The 23199-nt window shown below is 33.8% G+C and overlaps 1 protein-coding gene across 1 annotated transcript in view; it reads right to left on the bottom strand.

Annotated features, from left to right (window-relative positions):
- LOC150098439 (nucleoporin NUP188-like) overlaps positions 1–23199 on the bottom strand; it is a 280537-nt gene that overhangs the window by 39241 nt on the left and 218097 nt on the right. Inside the window, exons 22-25 of the mRNA XM_090405212.1 lie at positions 22713–22814; positions 7487–7630; positions 6482–6619; positions 332–406 (exon numbers count right to left, since the gene is read on the bottom strand). Of these exons, the coding sequence (XP_090261338.1) occupies positions 332–406; positions 6482–6619; positions 7487–7630; positions 22713–22814 (459 nt within the window). The remainder of the gene's footprint in view (positions 1–331; positions 407–6481; positions 6620–7486; positions 7631–22712; positions 22815–23199) is intronic.

The following is a 23199-nucleotide window of genomic DNA, read 5'->3' as shown; positions in this document are numbered from 1 at the left end:
CAAAAAAAAGCCATGATTCACTATACAAGATGGAATTCCATGTTCATGTGGCATGACTAAATACTTTATTAGCAACAGTAAACACTCTTTTTTTTAAAAAAAAAAAAAGAAATGACTATTAAAAGTTTCGGATCTTGTTGTATGTTCTCTATTGTTTTTATTCCTGACAATGATATGAGCCAACAGGCAGTAAAACATGTTGAAGCTTTATGTAAAATTTACTTATAAATAAATCTACAAGTTTTTTCTGCACTATTCATTCACATATTTTACTATATTTTTAGTTTTTACTTGAATTAAAATAAGATTTTTAAAAATATAACAAACATACCTCAAATACATGCAACATAAAACTCGGTCTGATCAGGTAGGCTATAGCAGCATGACATGTATCACAAACTCCTTTCTATAAGTATATAATTCATTAGCATTAATATTGAAGGCTGAACTTTCTATATTTCAATTAATAAATTTTATAAAGTTAATCTATAAATGATTATTCCAATAATCATTTATAATTATTGGAATCATGTTTATTAATTAAGGAAGAAGATTTCTAATCTCTGCTTCTAAATATTTTTAATTGGTTTTGGGAGCCATAATAATATTCTAATTATCATTATAAAAAATACACAGCATACAAATAAGATAATAAAGACTACATTTTATTACTGAAGTTTTCATAAAACTTTTTTACTAATCCATTTGGGAGGGTAATCTGAAAAGTTCTCGGCCTCAACCATAGATAGCAACACTATGGGAAAGATTTTTTTTTCTAAGTTGGTACATCTGTCATAAGCATCCATGTGAAATTGCAAGTCATTCTATCCAATAGTTAGTTTTATACAGCTGTCTGAAGCAAAAGTGTTGTCTGTATTCCTTAAAATGGATAAAATTGAGTATCATGTGGTTATAAAATTCTTTGTAAAAGAAGGTTTAATGCCAAAAGAAATTCATTCGAAATTCATAAAAGTTTATGGGCACTCTTCTCCTTCATTTTCGACAATTAAGAAATGGGCTACCGAGTTTAAATGTGGCCGTACCAGCCTTGAAGATGATCCACGTGAAGGACATCAAAAAGGTGTAATAGCACCAGAAATCATTGATCAAGTGCACGATATGGTACTGGATGACCAGCGAGTCAAAGTGTGTGAAATTGCTGAAACTATAGGCATTTCAAAATAACCTGTAGGATATATTTTGCATGAAGAATTGCATATGAAAAAGCTTTGCGCAAGATGGGTGCCACGCTTGCTTACAGCAGATCAAAATTCCCTTGCATGAAAATCTCTGAACAATGCTTGGAGCATTTTTAAAAGAATAAAACTGATTTTCTGAGTTGATTTATTACTATGGATGAGACTTGGATTCACCATTACACACCAGAATCCAAACAGCAGCCAAAACAGTGGACAGAAGCCATTTGTTCAGTGCCAAAGTCAATTCCATCAGCAGGAAAGGTCATGGCATCAGTGTTTTGGGATGCTAAAGGCAATACGTTTATTAACACATTCGCTGCCAACTACGAGTATACTCATAGTTGGTAAACCAGCTACACAAGCCAGCTACAAGTATACTCGTATGACGCTTACCGCCGGCAACGAGATTACTGTACTGACCTTGAAGAAGTGAAAATGCTTGGCTTGTGGAGCTAGCATCAAAACTGTGTATTCTCATAGATAGTATATGCTCTGCACAAGCCAACTACGAGTATACTTGTATGAAGCTTACCGCTGGCAACGAGATTACCGTACTGACCTTGAAGAAGTGAAATTGCTTGGCGTATGGGAACAGACTATGCCGAAGTAGCATAGCAGCGAATGTGTTAATTATCTTGAAAAGGGTAAAACAATAACCAGGGAATATTATTCCGATCTTTTAACCAGATTAGACGAAAAAATTCGTGAGAACAGACCTGTTTGCAGAAGGAAAAAAATCATCTTTCATCAGGACAATGCACCTGCCAACAAGTGTTTTGGCAACAATACACAAAATTAAGGGCTCTCCACTATGAATTGTTGGAACATCCGCCATATCCAACCTATTCCGCAGATTTGGCTCCCTCTGACTTCTATCTCTTCTGAAAACTAAAACACTTCCTCGCTGGTCAGCGTTTCTCTTCGATATCAAGAGGTGATTGCAGTTGTAGAGGGATATTTTGCATATCTTACTGAGAACCACTACAGGGATGTGATAATGACACTGGAGTATTGCTGGAATAAATGTATTACTCTTCAAGAAGATTATGTTGAAAAATAAAAATAATTATGAAATAATAAATTACTATTTTCATTGTTAGGCCGAGAACTTTTCAGACCACCCTCATAAAATAGCATGTTTATTTTATTTACAGGTTTTGAACTTGCTGACTTAGACCTGTGATCATCATCATCAAATTCCTGAAATATACCCTCAAAGGGTGTACAGGATATGATAGTACTACATGAAAAGTTACATCATTACTAATTTCCTATCTACAATTTTCTTCCAAATCAGCTCTTCCAAGAACTGCAACATTACCAGGTCTTATATTTCTATCTTCTATGGCACTTTGTACCATATCAATCCACCTATATCTTGGTCTTCCTCTGGGTCTTTTTTCCTGCCAACCTGGCAGAGAACACTTGTTTTGCTAATCTTTCCTCTCCCATTCTGTTTAAGTGACCATACCACCTGAGATTAGCTCTACTAAAGAATTCCTCGATGCTGACAATGTCAAATTCTTATCCAATATCCTCGTTTTTAATATGATATTGCCATTGATGCCATCTATTCATGCTCCTAATCTTTCTCAGGACTATCATATCTGTGGTCTCTAGTCTTTGGTCAGTGTTTTACTTCTGACCCAGCTCTCAGATCCATAAGTTAAAATTGGTTTGAACACTGTCTTGTATACAGCTAATTTAATGTTTTGGCTAATTTCTCTATTATTCTATATAAATTTATTCAGTTGACTTCCTACCATACCAGCTTTATTGATTCTATTGTCTATTTCCATATTTAATTTACCATCATCTAAAAATTGTGCCTAAGTAACTGAAATATTTTACTTGTTCTATAGGTACTCCAATCACAATGCAGTTGATATTTTCAATGTTTCGGCCTATTTTTATTGTCTTTGTCTTTTTAATGCTGACCTTCATACCATATCTATGACAACATTTATTCACTTTAGTCAGGGAATCTTGCAGATTTGTAGAGCTGATTTATTTAGAAGTATAACATCATCTGCATAAAGCAAACATTAACATCTCCAATTTTGATATTAGGTTTAATACCACTTTCCTTCATAATGTGATCCATATAGATAATGAATAACAGAGGGGATAATGTACAACCTTGTCTCATACCAGATTAAACATTAAACCATCTTCCTGTACTTCCTTCAATTCTAACTGCTAACTTACAACTAAAATAAAGACTAAGTATTGCTTGATATAATGTCCAATTGACATCATATAACTGTAGAGTTTCGAATGGCTTCTCTCTTGGCACCTTATCATATGTCTTTTCCAGATCGACAAAACTTAAATACAGATCTTTGTTATATTCCCATGATTTCTCAACTATTTGTCGTAAAGTGAAAATCTAATCCTGACAGCCTCTATTTGGCCTGAATCCAGCTTGTTCTTCACCAAGCTTCTCTTCCACAATCCTTCTCAACTGTTTCTCAAGAATACTTGCATATATCTTACCAGAAACACTCAGTAGAGAAATACCTCTGTAATTCTCCCATTCAGTTTTATTTCCCTTTTTATATATGGGTATTATGAGAGCTCTACTTCAATCATCTGGAATTCATCCCTCTGTTCAAGCCTTCTGAACTATGCAGTGCAGCCATCGTAAGACTTTTATACCACCATACTTGAACAATTCTGGTCGAATATCATCTACTTCTGCTGCCTTTCCACATTTCAGGCCTTTGGATATGTATTCCTGGTCATATCCAAAGATATGACCAGGAATTATGGATATGTATTCCTGGTCAGTGTTTTTTACCACTGTGCTGTTTTCACTGCTTGTTTCATTTAGCAATTTTTAGTAATTACTCTATACTTCAAGGATATCTTTTTCTCCCGTTTTCATGTCACCTTTATCATTACTGATTCCTTTTACAGTATCCTTTCCTCCATTTCTGAGCTTCTTCAACAACCTCCAGAATATCTTGCCACATTCTTGATATTTATTTTCTATGTTCTTACCAAAGTCCTTCCATGACTTTTGTTTAGATACTTTTACACAGTGATTAGCTTTCTTACATTTGTCTCTGTATTCTCTAAGAGCACAAGCTGACTTATTTGCCAGGAACTTCTGATATGCTTTCTTCTTTTCTTTCATTGCCTCTTTAACTTCCTGTGTCCACCATGGAGTTCTGATTTTTCTGTCCTTACAGACAGCCTCACCACATGCCACTCTGGCTGAATCAATCAGTGTTTTCTTCAGGGCTTGTCACTGAATCTCCAAGTTTTGGTTCCTGTTCTCAAATTCTTTAATTTTTTCTTCAATTATGTTTGTGTATTTTAGTCTACAGTTCACATCTGATAGCTGCTCAACTTTTTTTTTGCTTTAAAACTTTCTTACATGCTATTCTTTTCAATATGGGATTCAATTTTTTTATCCTGGTCAAGACTAAATGGTGATCCCTTCCGATTTCAAATTTTCTGTACACTCTGGTGTCCTGCACCAAGGAAAAAACATCACTATCAACATTAACATAATCAATGAGACTTTTCTTATTCCGTACCTCTTCTCTCCATGTGAATTTGCGCACACTTTTATGTTGGAACATGGTGTTAGTAATTACCAGTCCATGTCCTGAGCAGAAATTCAACAGGTATTTCCATTATTATTAGCTTTGCTCTTTTCTCCAAATTTTTCCAATATATTTTTGTATGCCCGACAATCATTTCCTACTCTGCTATTCCGATTCCCAACAAGGACCAACTTTTCCTTTTTCATTGTGTCAGTTGCTTTCTCTAATGCCTCAGAAAATTCCTCCACTTCTACCTTAGTAGAACTTTCTGTGGGACCATAGGCACAAATAAGTCTCTTTGTTCAGTTCCCCATTCTCATATTCATCCACATCACTCTACTTGAGACTGCCTGTCATTCAAGAAGATTAGCCTCGTATTTAGTGTTGAATACTATGGCTACTCCTTCTTTTCGTTGATTGTCATTGCCTGAATATAAAATTTTTTATTTATTGCTCAGAAAGATCTCACCAGTTTTGTCTTTTTAGTTTCGGTCACCCCTATTATGTCGATCTGGTACTTATCCAATTCTTCAGCTAGCTCCATTTGTTTGCCATTCAGGCTTCTTATGTTGATAGTACTGATCTTTAATTTTGGTGATGTTGAGTTGGGGTGGATTTTAGGATTTGTTCCAGTAGCTGACTTTTTGCTGTTTGCCCTGGTTCCCCTGGTGAAAACAACGGGGGCCTTGTTTAACCGGGCGATGTCCCAGCTGGCATGAAATTCTGTCATGTTGTACCATCATTTTTTTATTTTAGTTTAAGCCAATAAGAATACAATTTGGTCAGGCTAAATCCCAAATTGCCAGTCCATCCTCGTTCGTTCAGTATCCCGGTAGATACCCAACAGGGTTCACGACAAGAAGGTGAGGACTGGACATTAAGTCAGAAGCCCTGATCTGTTCTCCGCATTCCTTTAAAGGCTATGTGGGGGTCTCCTCTCAGTTATATAGCTTTGACCCTTAAGCACCCCTAAACCTGTGATTTAGTAATTAAAATTATGAAACTGCATTAAGTTACATTAAATCCACAACAGATAAAGCATTTTATTTAGGGTGGAGCTGCAGCACTTCATACTGCATTATACTTCATATGGCATGGATATTTGTGATTTTCTGTGAAAATACTAGTGGTGGTGTTGGGTGGTAGATGGAGTTGGTGTGGTTGTGGTTCGTTGGTGGATTGAGTGGTTGAGACAGAGATCTAGAGGAAGTGCCCTCCCTCGATGAGTCTTTGGCCTCCCTGGAGGTGTCAGGTAATAATAATAATAATAATTAAAGATTGCTGTCCTATTGCATTTCAATTTATAGCACCTAAACTTCCCTATTTTGTTTGAAAAGATTCTGTTTAAAATAGAATTTTATGGAAAGAAAATTTAATAAATCAAGATATTACTTTTTAAAGTTATTAATGAAATACATCTAAAATAAATGCAGCCAATTTACAATTGGTTTTCTTTCTTGAAGGAATTTCATCATTAACCTAACAGATGGCAAAATATTCTGTATTCACAGTACTCTTTCTTCAATAAAAGCTAAAGCAATTAGTCAATAGTGATAAATGTATGAAGGCAGATGCAGTTATTATATTTCATTTATTCTCCCCTCCCAACAGATATTAACTTTAGGAAAGAACTGTCTTATAATTACAAATAGTTAAATTCAAATAAATGTGAAATATATCATGTGGATGTATTTTTTTAAGTATATTTTTTTTCTCCAGAGAACTTACCAGTAACATATTAAGTGAGGCAGCATGTTCTAACATCCAAATTTGCTGATAGGTGGACATCTGATATACAACTGAACAGGTTACCATAGCTTCTCGTATGTTATCAGTATTTGGTACTGTTCTCACTTGCTGAAGACTCTACCAGATAACAGTTTAAGAAAAAAAAATGCTGTACTGAATTAAAACTAAAAATATAAATAATAATCATAGCTTATAAACTTATAATAAAAGAATGAACAGCATACTTGATATTTCACAAAATGTCAAATGCAAAATTGTTTCTAACATGATAAATCTGCTGTTGTAGAATCTCAACACATAAGCATTTTCTTTAAAAAAAAGAAAGAAGGAAAGAAGGAAAGAAAATATTTTAGGATGAGAAAGAAATATTAACTTGAACTTCAAATTCAGTTGTAGAACAAGGAACAAATCAACTCTCTTTAAACTGAATTTAAAAAATTCAGTTTAAATTTTTTTAAACTGGCATACAATCTTAATGTACCTCAGCGAAAACAAATTACACTAAAATTCTACAGTTCTTATAAATCATTAAACATTTTAAACAGGAAGTAACAATTCAAAATGCTCTCTAAAAATTCAAATCTGAACTGTTTACGATAACATATTCTGAAGAAAACTTAGCTCCAAAAATTATTAATGACTATAGTAATGTCTCCTTTCCTTATGGAAGAAGTCAGTTTTATTTCAGAATAATTTATTTTTTCAAAATCTGATCTTAATAATCTAGAAACTGACATTATCTTTGAAAAAAACTGTATAAAGAATTTTGAAAAATTCTGATCATTCTGAAATGTTAACTGAATAAGAATAGAGTTAAACACTTTAATTAAGTGTCCATTAACTGTATGAGTACAAACTATTAACTTTATTTTTCTATTCATTAGCCTAACAGCTAAGTTGTAAAACAACTGTTTGCTTTTAAAATAAAGTTGTAAAAGCAAATACTTGTATATTTGTATACAGTATGCACAATCTTTCACTCACCAATTGCATCTTCTCCCTGTGAACTCCAACAAAATCAATTGCATTTTTTAAGAAAAAGTGCCTTTGTGATTGGAGAAGTGTTGCTACTAATCTTAACTGTAGTTCATAAATGTCTATCCAACTTGTGGTAACTTTCACATTCCCCTACAAAAAATAAATGAATGAATGAATGAAAAGAAGAGGAAGAGAATTTTTTTTACAAGTATACTTACCGACTAATAATCATTTTAATTTAAATATATAAATTATTGTTTGGTATAAAAATCACACTTTTCTTGGATTGATCCTTTCAAAAAAAAAAAAAAAACGGATTTAGAATTTAATAGTCATTATAAAAGCATGATGGGTTACTATTAATATTTTAATGCAGAAATTTCCTGTGTGTTTTATGGACATCTGAACAATGTCTATAAAACCCACATTGTGTATTGGAGAGATGACCATTACTTTCTAAATATCAGAGAAGTCTGGCATTAACTATTTTCACTAATATCTCACAAAGACAGTTATTATTCGTGACACCTCTAAGGAGTCCGAAGACTCATCGAGGGAGGACACCTACTGTACAACTCTCCATTTCCACCACTACACTGAACCTCTACAACCAATCATCTACATCAACGCCATCTACTGCCCACCACCACAACTAGTATTTATTGTCTGTAAATTGCGTGTGTTCTGAAGGGTCGATTTGTCTGTATGCAGAATGAACTTGAGTTTCCAGGAGAAAAAACCCTGCTACCGCCATATGAGTTTGGCTAACTCACCTTCAATTAAAAAAGTCCATATAAAGATTCCTCCCATCATGACGAGAATCGAACTTATGCCTTTTCCAATCAAAGGGCACGATGTACAGTTGTTCTTCCGATTGCACTATGGAGGCGCTTGATCAGAGCAATAGGTCGATAATTATTTGCTTGTCTTGATTCCCTTCCTGATTTTGGGATAACAATGACAACTGACTTATGCCAAAAATCCAGAAGGAAACTCTTCTTCTGCAAGTATTCTGCTGTATTTTAAGAGGAGGGAATCCAAAGAAGATGACAGAAGATGTTTTATCATTTCATAATGGATGTCATCAGGACCTACTGCACTAAAACAATAAAAGTTCCTCCTTAACAAATGGCTGATTGGACAGCTCAAGCCCATTGGTAGAAAAGTTTAGCTACTGTTTCTCTTGTTGCTCTTTCAATATTAAAAACTCAGGAGGATATGAAGTTGTTGCTGAGATTCTGGCAAATTGGCAACAACATATCTATCATATTCTAAGATAAATAAATGGTGTGTTCTGTATCTACCTTTCATTTTCTAGATTTTATCTCATACAATTTTTGCACAATAAGGTAAATTGAATCTGAGATTGTTTCTGACTATGGTGTCTTGCATATGCTTTGGCTAGAGCAAGCTTAAACACTATTAAGTTTGATGTGATGTCTAGTATATCTATGAAATATACTCCATGCTCTGTGTTGATCTTTTTTGGCTGCTTTGAACTCTCTTGGATCTACCAAGGCTTTGGATAGAATGGAAATCAAGATTGTTTTTGGAATTGAGGCTGTTGCTGCCTGGATAATGCAGCTTGTTTCATACTTTACTGCTTCACTGACACATGTTTGACTGACTATATCAGCATTAAATTTTGCAAGGCGAGAAAAGTATTTCAGTCGGCCTGGTCCATTTTCCATATAGGCATCCATGTAGGAGAAAATTGGTTGTGTAAAGACATTTGTGCAAATAATGGGAAACTGATCACTTCCGTAGATGTTGTCTTCGAACAGACTGTAAGATCATTTGCAGGATATTAGCAGGTAGACATATGGATGAAGTCTTGAGTCTATTATTCAAAAGGGAGACAGGTCATCACTCAGTCAGGGAATCATTCAGTAACATGAACTCGTCTATTTGTGTTGCACTACCCCACAGAGTGATGTACCCATTAAAGTCACCCATAAGAAATATGAGCTCAGGCAGTTGCAAGATTTCAAGATTAACTGAGCACCCAGCAGTAAATAAATTGAACATACCATAATAAGATCTGGCTACTCTTCCATGAGCAGGACCACCTCAAATGCTTGGTATTACCATTGAAGATAGAAAGTGCAATACTTGAGTCAGAGCTCAGACTAGGGTGAGATGCCGTATCAGTCATTAAAAGAGTTAAATTACAATGGACAGGTCATAATGCATGAAGTAACACTCTTAAATGGACAAAGTTGATATCTGAATGGTATTCCAGAGTTGGAATACCATTCAGATATCAAGAGCTACAGGGAGACCAAACAGATGGTGGGAAGATGAGATTAAAGAGATGGCTAGAATTCAGTGGCATAGAAAAGCTCAAAATAGGATTGAATGGAGGATTTTTGGGGAGGCTTTCATCCAGCAGTGGAAAGAAAATGACTGATGATATTTACAAATGAAAAGTACTTCAGTGATATGATATTTACAAATTTTCTAGATAAAGAATAAATTTTTTTATTAAGAATGACTTTTGGTGAGAGCAAGAAAGAGATGATTTTGCCATAAATTTAACATCTATTATGCAAACTGAATTCTGTATTGATTGTTTAAGTACCCAATAAAATGATGCAGCTTAATGAGGAGGAAGGAATGACTGCCTTAAAAGCTTACTTTTGAGAGAGTAATTATATATATATATATATATATATATATATATATATATATATATTTGTGTGTGTGTGTGTGTGTGTGTGTGTATTTTGACATTCCATGTGGAATGTCAAAAAACATTCCACATGGGAATAGAGATGTAATGGATATTCTATGATGCAGCTTGCATCCTTTTGTGGAATTCAAAATTTTGTTGACAGGCACTACCATCAGCATAAGAAGTTTCAATAGAAAAGAGGCAGGCCAAACAGAGGATTTATAAAATACCATGTTGTCATAATTACCAAGATGAAGACAAAAACTTGTGATACTTTTAAATTTGCTGGTCTAGTCTGCATGATTACCACACTGTCCTCTAACCAACAGCGTGCAGATTCAAATCCCACCAAAGGAATGGATTATTGTCAATGCTCTTAGGTGAGAGATGAATTTCATCACTCTGTGTAAGCTCACCATCCTGCTTAGTCGAGGCCTAAAGTGGTTTGAAGAAAGTTTGGTGTTAGAGCAAGGTTTCTGGGTTATATAAAACAATAAGAAACACATAAAGATGTACAAAAATAATTTTAAAAATTGGGACAACTATTGTTGGTGTGGAAATTACATTAAAAAAATAATAATAACTGTAAAGAGTTATATATAGGCAATAGAGATTGGGGGAAACTATATAATTCAACATAAACATGGCAATAAACTTCTTGAATGGCAGGAAATTTCAAATGTAGTTATCTGGGAAATTTTCAATATGGTAAATATGACAATGATACTTCTTTGTGCTTTCTGTGTGACAGTGAGACTGCTTTGTGAAATGTCCTAATGATGTAATTTGAACTGTTTCAAGTTACATATATATTGCTCGAAGACAAGATCAACAACGGACAAAAAAAGTACTGAAATGGATTCCATGAGAGGAAAATTGACCACGATGCCGACCTAAATCAAGGCAGATTGATGATATCATCATTTTTTGCAGGAGTTACATGGGAAAGGAGAGACATGGACAGACAGTTTTGGAGTAATCTTGGAAAGGCCTTCATCCAGCAGTGGATCAAAAATGGCTGATGATGATGATATATAAATATATACAGGGTGTTCGGGATAAATTTGACATATTTATAATTAATTATATTTTTCCGTAAGTTACATGTATTAACACACACTTCTCTTCATTTAAAAGTTTGGACCCTTCTTCATTCATATACAAGATGTCAGAAAGGATGGATAGCTGGAACCCACCTGAATCATGGAAGAGAATAACTTGTATCATGATGATTCGTGCCCGCCATCAAAATAAGGATATTACGACTGCTGCCCAATGCTCCCTGAATACAGTAAAAACAATCAGGCATGAACTAGAGACTTGCAATGGTGACTATGAGGATGTAGCAAGAAGAAAGATCCCTAGCAGACGATCTGATTGCGTTCGTACAGCAGAATTCCTCGCAAATCTGCAGGAACAGGTGTTGAAGAACCCTGGCATTGGAATTCGGGCTTTGTTCGTGGAGTTGCTAACTGTAGTCAAGCCCTGGATAACAAGGGTAGCCAATGGTAGGCCGTATGTATGGCAGCAGGATTCGGCACCTTGCCACACCTCTGGAAAGTCAAAAATGGTTGTCTGAAAATTTCTACGACTTCACCAGTCCAAATGTTTGGCCTCCAAACTCCCCAGACCTTAACCCCATGGATTATTTTGTATGGGGCGCAGTTGAAAAAGACACCAATCGCACTTCCAGTAATACAAAAGCCCAGTTAATGGATAAAATTAAAACAGTTTTTGCGGCCCTTCCCAGGGAGACTGTAGCATCAGCTTGTTCGAGGTTCCGAAGCAGAATTGAAGCTGTGATCGATGCTAATGGTGGTTATTTTGAGTAAATCTTGTTGATAGTATTGTAATTAACTCTGCCTGTAATGTTTTTTTGTCAATTCATTAAATTTAATAGATACAAAGAAGATTTTCTTTTTCCTTACGAAACTGTCAAATTTATCCCGAACACCCTGTATATATAGCAGTGGTGTTGCATGTCCATAATGGTGTGCTGTCATGTGGTGCAATCTGTGCTACACAATTCATGTCAATTTGACTGCATTTTTATCGATGTACAAAAGGTTTAAGAATGCATAGGGCATCAGCGCTCATCTTAATTGGTCCAATGCAATTAATCATATGATAACTTTGAATGCTTTAATTTATCGATTAATTGTAACCAAATCTGTGTAGAGTGGGAGACAATGTGTTTGTTTTAAGAAATATTAGAAAACAATAATGAAGAAGAATGCTATATTTGAATTATTCAAAGGTATAAATGGGAACCATCATTAATAAGTCATGTGAGAATGTAAAATGTAAAAGAAAGAATAAGTATGAGTAGAAATACTTTCATTAATGGCAAACGAATTATTAATAATATATTTGTAATATGTGTGTCCTATAAGTTGCTGGGTAGTGCAAATAGCATGTGATCCAATTAGGTCTAGACATGAATAACTGAATTTATGATGGTATAATTTAAAAAAAAAAAAAAAGACTTACGAGGAGAGGTGTTCACAAAGTATAAATAACTAACCAATAATAAACAGCCACTATGGGGGGGATTGAGAATTAATAATGTCGATCAGGTGATTCATTTAGGCATGGCAGGCATACATGTGGTTTGATGGAGCAGGAAATCATCTCGTAAAATATGTTGTGCACGTATGTGCATTTCTCTGGTTTGTGTACATTTTGCTTTGTTTTCTAAGAATTTTCTTTTATTTACTGAGACTCAGTATATATTTTATGTAATAATAGGATACATAATATCTAATTATCATCAGAATTATCCACACTTTTGGGAATCCTATATTCATTAGTTTGATTTATTTATTTTATTTTATATTTTTAGTGTCAGCTGCTCTTCTGTCTTATCAATAATAGATATCTCACATATGCTAGTATTTTGTTGTAGATCAACAGTTTCTTATAATACACAGAAGTATTCATTTGTATTCAGGAATAGATAAATTTTTGGTTTGTTTGTTGTTTCTGAAGACTAGAATAAAAATGTCCCTACTGTTAAAAAACTTTCCAACCTCAACAGATGCTGTACTGCACAAGCAAGAAAAACAAATAGATTTGTTTATTACTAAATACAGTAAACAGATATTTAACATCTGTGTACTATATTTAGGACAATTAGTGTAATTAGAGACAACTCAAATGGCACACTTAATGGGAAAACACTCCGCTCCTACAGACTAGTCTGCATGCATGCAATAACCAATCACAGCCACTAGGTCTCAGTGCTCAACTTGCTTTGCCTTCTGGACAGTTTAAAACCACTGGAACGCTAAGAATTTGACAAGTGGCATCATTTGTACATCTCTTCAAAGGTGTATGTATTTGTGACCACACACCTGGGCTATTAATGCAAATCTGATGCAATGTTTAAGCATCGAAAAGTGTCCTCTTCGTGAAGCATTAGTGTACTGTGTTTAATTTTAGGAATCATGAATCCAGGAAACAATTAGGGGAGTCTTTAACGGAATAAATGAAAAAATATAATATTGGTGATGTTGTTGTTTTCGTATGGAGTTCCCAACAATTTTCCTCAACCATCCCTTAGGAGTGGTTGAGCCCTCCAATGAGGGATTTTAAATATGTATTTTATGACTGTAGATGTGTGTGTGTGTGTGTGTGTGTGTGTGTGTGTGTGTGTGTGTGTGTGTGTGTGTGTGTGTGTGTGTGTGTGTGCGCGTGCGCATGTTCATGGGCCGGTTTGTCTGTTCTGAGGGACAAAAAACCCGAGTTTCCAGGTGAAACAAACTTTTAACTAAAGGTGTAACTCACCTTTAGTCGAAAGAGACCAGATAAAGGTTCCTCATGTCATGGACAGGAATCGAACCCAGGTCTTTCCAACCAAAGTACTTCTTCTATACTGACTGAGCTATGGAAGCTCCTGGCGATGTTGCTACTGAGTGGATGCACACCTAGCATATCCAGAATATTTGCCCCTGGTATCCTCAGTAAAAACTTGTGCAATACTTAAAGCATTGCAAAACCAACAAGTGGAGGAGCCATACGTCAGGACCATCAAATCAGCATACACCAATGCCACAGCAGCAATTCATTTCAATGGAAACATCTATACTGTGGAAATACAGAGAGGTATAACACAGGGTGACACAATATCTCCAAAATTATTCACAGCATGCCTATAAGAAATATTAGGAAATGAAAGGTCTGAAGATAAATGGAAGTATTTAAGCCATTTACACTTTGCAGATGACACAGTTGACTTTACTTCAACTGTGCATGAATTACAGACTTGTATCCAAGAACTCCAAATTGCTAGCAAAACAGCTGGACTAAAGATAAACCTAAAGATGACCCAAGTTATGTTCAATAGCTATGCCCAACCAGAAATAATAAAAATCAATAATGATGAAATTAAATGAGTAGATCATTACATATACTTAGGACAACAGATATTGATGGAATAAAATATCTCTCATCTTCCTTTTACCCTCTTTTACCTTCAGGTGTCAAGGGTTTATTAATCATTGGACCTCAAACCGTTCACAGGATAAGGTGGTCAGCCCTATGCCCCAGTGTATCCTATGTCCTGTAGTGTTGAGTTCTTAAGGCCTGTTTGCCTGCTTTGCAGGATGAAAAACCTCAGGATAAATTGGGGAAAAAACCCTATTGTCCATGCCCAAGACCGGCTAACTTGGCTATTGCTGAGGAAGATCCTTCAGCTCCTCATGTCACTGATGGGAATCGAACCTAGGATACTCCTTCTCAGGGCATATGGTTGCGAAGCGTACAGCCACTAGGCTAACCATGCAGACTGGAACAAAATATTATGGACAAAATTAAAAGATGCAGGATGCTTGAGTGGAAAGCATTTGGAATTACATTCAATATTCAAAAGCCAATTACCATTATGCCTGAAAAGAAAAGTTTTTATTAACTAATGCATTCTTTCTATTTTGATATATGGCCGTGAAACATGGACACTAAATGCAAAGGAAATTCAAAAATTAAGAACAACACAATTTGGTATGGAAAGAAGTATGCTTGGTATTACAAGACTGGATCACAAAAGGAATATGTGGATAAGAAATCAAACCAGTCTCTGACATCATAGAAAGAGTGAAACATCTGAAGTGGCAATGGGCTGGGCATATTGCTCAAAGACAAGATCAACGATGGACAAAAGTACTGGACTGGATTCCATGAGAGGAAAAACGACCACAAAACCGACCTAAATCATGGCAAATTGATGATATCATCTGATTTGCAGGAGTGACATGGGAAAGGAGAGCCATGGACAGACAGTTTTGGAGTAATCTTGGAAAGGCCTTCATCCAGCAGTGGAATGACAATGGCTGCTAATTTTATAAGCTTGGTTATTTAATTCCTAATCCCAAGTATGCAAACAATTAAGTTTGCGCCTGAAACATAGTTCAAGTCTAAAGATGGTACAACACCAAGGCAACTCATTGTAAATTTGAGTAAAGCTCTGATCACTATTCTTAGTATTTTCCCATAATGCTAAAAAAAAAAAAAAAAAAAAAAAAAAAAAAAAAATTAATTACATATATATATATACACACCGTAGTATTGCCCTGAAAATAAGACCTTTTAAATTAATTTTTGCTCCAAAAGACGCGTTAGAGCTTATTTTCGGGGGATGTCTTATTTTTTCATGTATAACAATCTACATTTATTCATGTACAAAAATCTACATTTATTCGTATACAAAAATCTACATTTATTCAAATACAGTCATGTCATCTTTTTCTGGAACATTGTCATAACTCTCCAAACTCCAAATTCCGACCTGAATTTCTTGTGACTCCATTTCCTGTAGAACCATTGGCTCCAATCTCTCACGTCCAGCAATAGAGCTCTCCTCAAATGAGCACTTCTTGTTCATGTAGCCTGCTTGTAGTGCATTGGCAACACACAGCTGTCAGTGATTTTATCCCATGAATTCTTCACCCAAGTCACGACCTGTTGCGTTGTGTCTGTACTCCAATTGGTCATTCGGCAATGTCTTAAGTTCATCTGTTTACATAGGTGTTTACCTCTCGTCCAAAGGCACCCGCTTGGGTATTTACAAATACTTAATTATAATTTATATTATCATTTATTTTAAGTATTAATGTCAATAATATTATTTATTTATATTTAATTATATATTAATATTATTATTTTATAATTCAATATGTCTGTCGTGTGTTGCAACGGACGTACTAAATGTGTCCATCTGGCTGACGATCTTAACTGGGACTTATTTTTGGGATAGGGCCTATATTATGAGCATCCTGAAAAATCATGCTAGGGCTTATTTTGCGGTTAGGTCTTATTTTCGGGGAAACATGGTATGTGTGTGTGTGTGTGTGTGTGTGCGTGCGCATCTTTGTTTGCTTTAAAAAATTTGCTTTGCATAAATTTTGTGCTTTCTGTACCCAGTGACTGCATAATAAACGGCTATTACACATATTTTCTGCAGCTGAAAATTCGAAAGAGGATATCAGGACAAATGTATTTAGTCAGATACCCTGTTTGGCACTACAATAAAACTTTCTGGCATGCATGTAGAACAGTGTTGGTGAGAGAGGGTCATTATGATGGTTCCTTCCAGTTGTCTCTGATTACAAAAATTATTGCTAAATATAGTAATGGACTGTAAATGTCTCTGTACTGTATTTAGTAATACAAAATAAAAGTACTTGTTTATTTTGCTTCTGCAGTATAATATCAGTTGGGGATGCAGTGTTTTCATTTTTCTAAAAGAACAGATGTAATAAGTAAGAATTCATCCATTCTTGAATAAAAATTAATTCTTCTATGTATTATAAGAAGTAAATTGTTGTTGGTCTCAAACAAAAGAATAAAATATGTGAGATATCTATTATTAATAAGGCAGAAGAGTTGCTGATATATACACTGTATGTATATAAATTATATAAATGAACATAAAATTTGCGAAAGGGCGGATAATTCCGATGATGACTGGAAATTATTTATGTATATATTACTATGTAAACAGTGTACACTGTTCACCAGTGTATAACAGAAAATTCTTAAAATTCAAGTGAAATATGAATAAAACATAGAAATAAATACACATAACAAGCACAACAAATTTTATAAGATTTGCTGCTCCATCAACCCACATGTGTTCCTGTTACTCTTAGATGAATCACCTGATCACTGGATTAGTTCCTCCCTGTAGTTATTTACTGAGCCGGCAAATGTATACAGCTTTTGTTAATTATTTTGGTTACTTACATTTCACGAACAAATCTCTATCACTCTCCTGATAAGAGGGTTTTTTTTTAATTATGCCATGTCTAGAGTTTATATGATTACATGTCATTTGCTCCAATAGGATATGCACATAATATCACACGTTAATTTTTAATAATTCATTTCCAGTAATGAAAGTATTTCTATTCACACCTGTTCTTTCTCTTCCTTGTATTTTCCATTCCTGCATAGCTTATTAATAATGATTCAAACATACCAACCAAATACAGCATACTCGTTAATTATTATTTTCTAATATATCCTTAAACAAACACATTAGTTCCTTCCACTGAACACAGATTTGGTTACAATCAAAGACCCATCACAACATGTATTGCATTCATCAATATGCAAGGATGGAATTGCTGTGGGACACAGTGTTTTCACTCGCTACATCAGATAGTTAGGGTGGCAGCAAGGGAGTCCCAAATGCCCACATGTGAACGTCTTAAGTGTTGGGTTATAGTTCTATATCCTTGATGCTTTCTGTATCTGACATATATATGTATGGGCTTCTTCATAATATTCTGTGCTTGGAATTCTGGCTTTGGGGATAATTGTGATTTGAGTCCTTGCAATGCATATGAAATTGGGGTGATTAATTCATCATCCTAATTTCAACAAGCATCTCAAAGATGTGGATGGCTTTATGTGTTTGCAACATGACACATTCAAGGAAAGGACATGTTTCAAACACATAAATAAAATGATCTAATTTTTTATAGAGCAAACCTCCCCAAAGATATGAAACATGAAATTTTAGTCTGCAGTCAAATGGAATTATTAGTGAACAAAAATATATGTGGTAACAGCATAGCTTAATGATTTATGAGGCATCATTTTCTATTATGCTACACATTTCTTGTGCAATGGTAATTGGTAATAAACTTCATTTGTTGTAATTAATGCCATGTTATTCTTTCTTAATTTTATCATTTTTATAGCAATTAAAAATATAAGAAGTTTTCTCTTTTTATGCTGAATAGATTTAGACCGCTATTTGTATTTTTTAATGAAAATAATACCAAAGGCTGAAGCTTACAACGTATTAATATTGATGTTGGTGTTAATGTAATATAATACACATTCTTCCCCACCTAGCCTTCAAGCCTCCAAAAAGAAGGGTGGCAGTCATAAACCAGTTTATGAAAATCGTCCACTATTTTAGAATATTAGCAAACATACCTACCATAGTAGAATTTCAACCCACAATCTGCAGATCAGAAAGCACAGATACTATCTCTTCAGCCAACCAGGCTATCACAATGGAACTGTATAATGTATATTGCAGGATTATATTTAATGTAATATAAATATTTAATATAACTGTTTAATATAAATTATATTTAATATAATATAATATTTAATATATGGATTAGCTGGTAGATCACCCAAAGGCATAGCCTGGATAAAGGAGGAGGGTCAGGGCAAAGGGCTAATCACCCTTCTTTGTAAAAATTTTCTGATTATGGAAACTGAGGGCTCAAGTGAGCCACTACACCAGGTGTTAGGTGTGTTGGCCTGCAGGATTTCTGATGACCACTATATGAGATGGCAAGAGGATAAAGCATGGATTAAGTTTCAAAGCCTGCAGAGACCTTTGAAATAGATGAAGTCGCCACTTTCACCAAAATAGAAAAGGTAAACTGCAACATAGAATGTTAGAACCATGTTTCAAACCGAAAAGACTCAAGAAGTTATTAAAGAAATGGGAAAGTACAGAACAGATATTTTAGGAATAAGTGAGCTGAGATGGATAGGCTTGGGAAGAGTGACAACTATAGATGGTTATCATATATTGTATTCAGGATAGGATGAAAATCAAGAAAAAGGAGTGGTGCTTATATTTAGTGAAGAGGCAAGTAAAACTTTGATAAATTGGAGCCCATGAATGATTGAATAATAACTGCTTGATTGAAAATGTATTATATTTACCATAATACAGGTTTATCCATCAACAAATGAAAATGAGAACTTTGATAAGTTACAGATATTATGTATTAGAATAAATACCTACAAGAACCTAAGCATGACATGTTTATTCTTATGGGTGACATGAATGCTAAAGTTGACAAAAGTAAGTAATGAAGCATGTGGTCCAAAAAATCAGAATGTGTGACCTACTGGTCATATGTTGTGAAATGAATAATCTTGTGATAGGAGGAAGCTTATTTAAACATAATGACATAAATAAAATGATCTTGGTATCAGGAAATGGCAAAAGCAAAACCCAATTTGATCATATTGCAATAATAGGTAAATTTAAGAATTCACTCTTAGATGTTAAAGTAAGGTGAGGAGCTGATCTAGGATCTGACCATTACTTAGTAACAGCCAAAATTAAATTAAAACTGCATGAGATTTAAAAAATTAGAAATTAAAATTAAAATATGACACATCTAAATTAAAAATGAATGAAATAAAGCAAAACTTTTCTATTATGATAAAAATCACTTTTGTATTTTGGAAGATGAGAAGTTAGAAAGTGATAAAGTAAGAAGCCCAGAAGACATGATTAAAAAAAAAAACAGTAAAAAAAAATTTTAATGGTATATAATGAGGTGGCAAGAGACTGTTTGGATGCTAAGAAGGGAAAAAAGAACAAAATATACTAAATCTCAGAGAATTAAAGAAATTCATTTGAGCAATTATAGAGAGAAAGACAAGTTAGTTAAAGATCTGCAAGAGAAGATAAAAGGAATTATGGGGACAGTTTGAAAGAGGAAGTACAAAAGGCTGCAACATTAGGATACTTAGGAAAACTGTATGATATGACAAAGAAAATATGATCTGAAGAAAATAACCAAGTAAATGCTGTAAGGAATAAAGATGGTTTGCTGCTAACTAAATATGATAAGATTGCCAGAAGGTGGAAACATCCTTTGATGAGATTTTAAATGTGAAAACAATATAAATAACATGATTAGAAGTTTGTTAATGGAAGAACCTCCTATAAGCAGAGATTTAAATATTTCATTAGAATCAATATCTAAAAAAATGAAAGAACAAATGTAACAGAGAAGATGAAAAGTGGAATGTCACTAGGCAATGATAATATGGCAACTGAAATGATTAAGTCAACTAAAGAAACTGCTGCTGATAAACTGCAACTGATCTTTAACAATTGCTAGAGAATAAATTGCTACCTAAACAGTGGAAAGAAGCAATGAAAATTACAATCCAAAAGAAGGAGTGTGAGAAGGAGAGGATCTAGTCTAATGTCAGTACCTACAAAAAATTTCTGTAAAATATTGAAAAATAGTGAAGTAGAGAAGAAGTGAAGTGAAGTAACAGTTCACTTCACTTGAACACTTGAAGCGAAGTGAAGTGGAGAAAATATTAAGGCATGAAACAGGTTGGTTTTAGAACAGATGGGAGTATTGTGCATCATATTTTTATTTTAAGAGACATCATTGAATAAAGCATAGAACTCTGCATTTTATTATACCTAAATTTTATAGATTTTGCCAAAGCATTTGACATATAGATAGAGAAACATTATGGTTAATTACTAGAAGCTATGGAATTCCTGGCAAATATGTAAGAATAATCAAAGACATGTATACATGAAGTAAAAGTTGTGTTTTTGCACAGCAAACAACATCTGAATGGTTTGAGAAGGACTGGTGTGAGACAGGGTTGTGTAATATCTGGTTTACTGTTAAACACAGTCATTATTAGATTATGAGGAAAATTACAGGTATCAGAAGAGAAATTAAATGGAATCCTATGTCACAGTTGGAAGATCTAGATCATTGAGTGGCCAACAGCAGGCCCGTGTCAGGATAAAAACTATATTAAATTATATGTATTATCAATTTAGCTATTAGTTTCAACCGCAGATTTTCTGATTGATATACTAGTTATATTCATTATTTCTGATGACGGAAACAATTTATATTCTCAACACAGAATCAAAATTGCTTTAAAAAAGATTACTCAATTTATAAATTCTACTTCTTCTCTGTGCGAGTTGTAGTAGTGGGAGTGGTAGATTTCTATGCGTTCCAGAGTAACACATCACTAAAAGTCACTTGCTCTGCTCTGGTTACAGTGATTAGTTTCAGAGACTCAGTTTCAAGTATTTTATATTGTTCTCCCAATAGTAAAATGATTTAACAAATATAGCAAATTCAATACATATAACTATTGCCTTGAAAAAAATGCAGAGTTCATTTTTATTTAAGTTCTATCTAAAAGTGTGCAGCCCGTGATGCCACCACTCATCATATATTGGCCCTCGTATAGAATGAAGTTGGCCATGCCTGAACTAGATTATGCAGGTACATAGTCTTGATATCATCAAAATAGACTGATATACAAGCAAAATCAGAAGACTTGTATAGAATAGCTGAAATGGTTGTTCTTAAATTAAATATGAATAAAACAAAAGTTCTGATATTGAACAGCATATGCCACATAGAAATTAAAATCAATCAACATGCAACAGAAGACGTTAAGAATTTTACATACTTGGGAGCAAATGTAGATATTGAAAATGATTAAGAAAAGCATATACTGCTTTCAGAAAATTAAATAATATATATAGAAATTATCCAAAGATCATAATAAAACCAAAATAAACACCTTCAATAGCAAAGTTAAGGCCATAGTATTATTTGGATCCAAGACATGGAAAACTGACCAAAAAAGTTAAATTAGATAGTTTTCAAACAAAATGTCTGCGTAAAATATTAAAAATATTTTGACACCAATGTATACCAAATGCTAACTTATATAAACTAACTAAACAAAAAAAAAAAAAAGAGTATTGTGGATGAAATAAAAACATGCAGATGGAAATGGATTGGACACATACTGAGAATGGACAGCAGAGAGATTCCAAGAGCAGCTTTAACATGAATCCCAGAAGGAAAAGGGGAAGGTCTGAATGGATTTGGCAAAGAATGACCAAAAAGGAAAGAAGAATGGCTGCCTTGGAAAGGAGAGGAGCTGAATTGGTGGCTATCAGGAAGAAATGGATCATGGCCTTAAGTGCCATGAGGCATGAAGAGGATAAGTAAGAAAGCAAATATTTAATATATTGACAACCTACTTACATCATGTGCTGATAAAAAAAAATAAAAAAACTTTAATTTAAAATAATAATAATAAATAAATAAATGAACCAAAGAGTGCAGGGTGGTAGGTCTTTATCAAAAGCACATGTATTGGAGATCAGTAATGTTATATGAGAGATAAAATCTCTCATATAACATTTCAGCATTTAATATAATAGGTAAATATTTAATGTATTGACAATCTATATCATTATGATTTTATGAAAATAAAATAAATTACCCATATAGTACAGGTTGGTTGGCCTTTATCAGAAGCATATGTATTGGAGATTAATAAAGTTATACGAGACATAAAACCTGTTGCACATAACATTTCAGCAACCTGGGGGGGAAAAAACAACTTTTTTTTATAAGTCACTTTAATAAATTTAAAGTAATAAGAAATGACAGAAGATAGAATTAAGCTAGCTTTAATACAGACTTAAATGATTATTTTATGTTTAAACAAGTTAGGAAAAGTATGTTAAAACAATGTTGCAAATCCATTCCCAATAAAATGGTACATTATTTAATAATAATAATAATAAAAACATATAAAAATATTTTATTTAAGTAATTCAAAATTACTTAAAAATAAAATATATTCTTCTTGTTTTGCTTCATGAAAAAATATTGTTTATTATCAATAAAATTATACAGTTTAGTATAATTCAAAATTACTTAAAAATAAAATCCATTCCTTTAATTGTAATTAAAGGAATGAATTT

The sequence above is a fragment of the Typopeltis vanoorti genome, chromosome 15, assembly GCF_054136105.1.
Source record: "Typopeltis vanoorti isolate ZY-2024b chromosome 15, IOZ_Tvanoo_1.0, whole genome shotgun sequence".
NCBI classification, from domain to species: Eukaryota; Metazoa; Arthropoda; class Arachnida; order Uropygi; family Thelyphonidae; genus Typopeltis; species Typopeltis vanoorti.
Note: the sequence above shows the minus strand (reverse complement) of the source record. Positions and strands in the feature narration are given on the sequence as shown.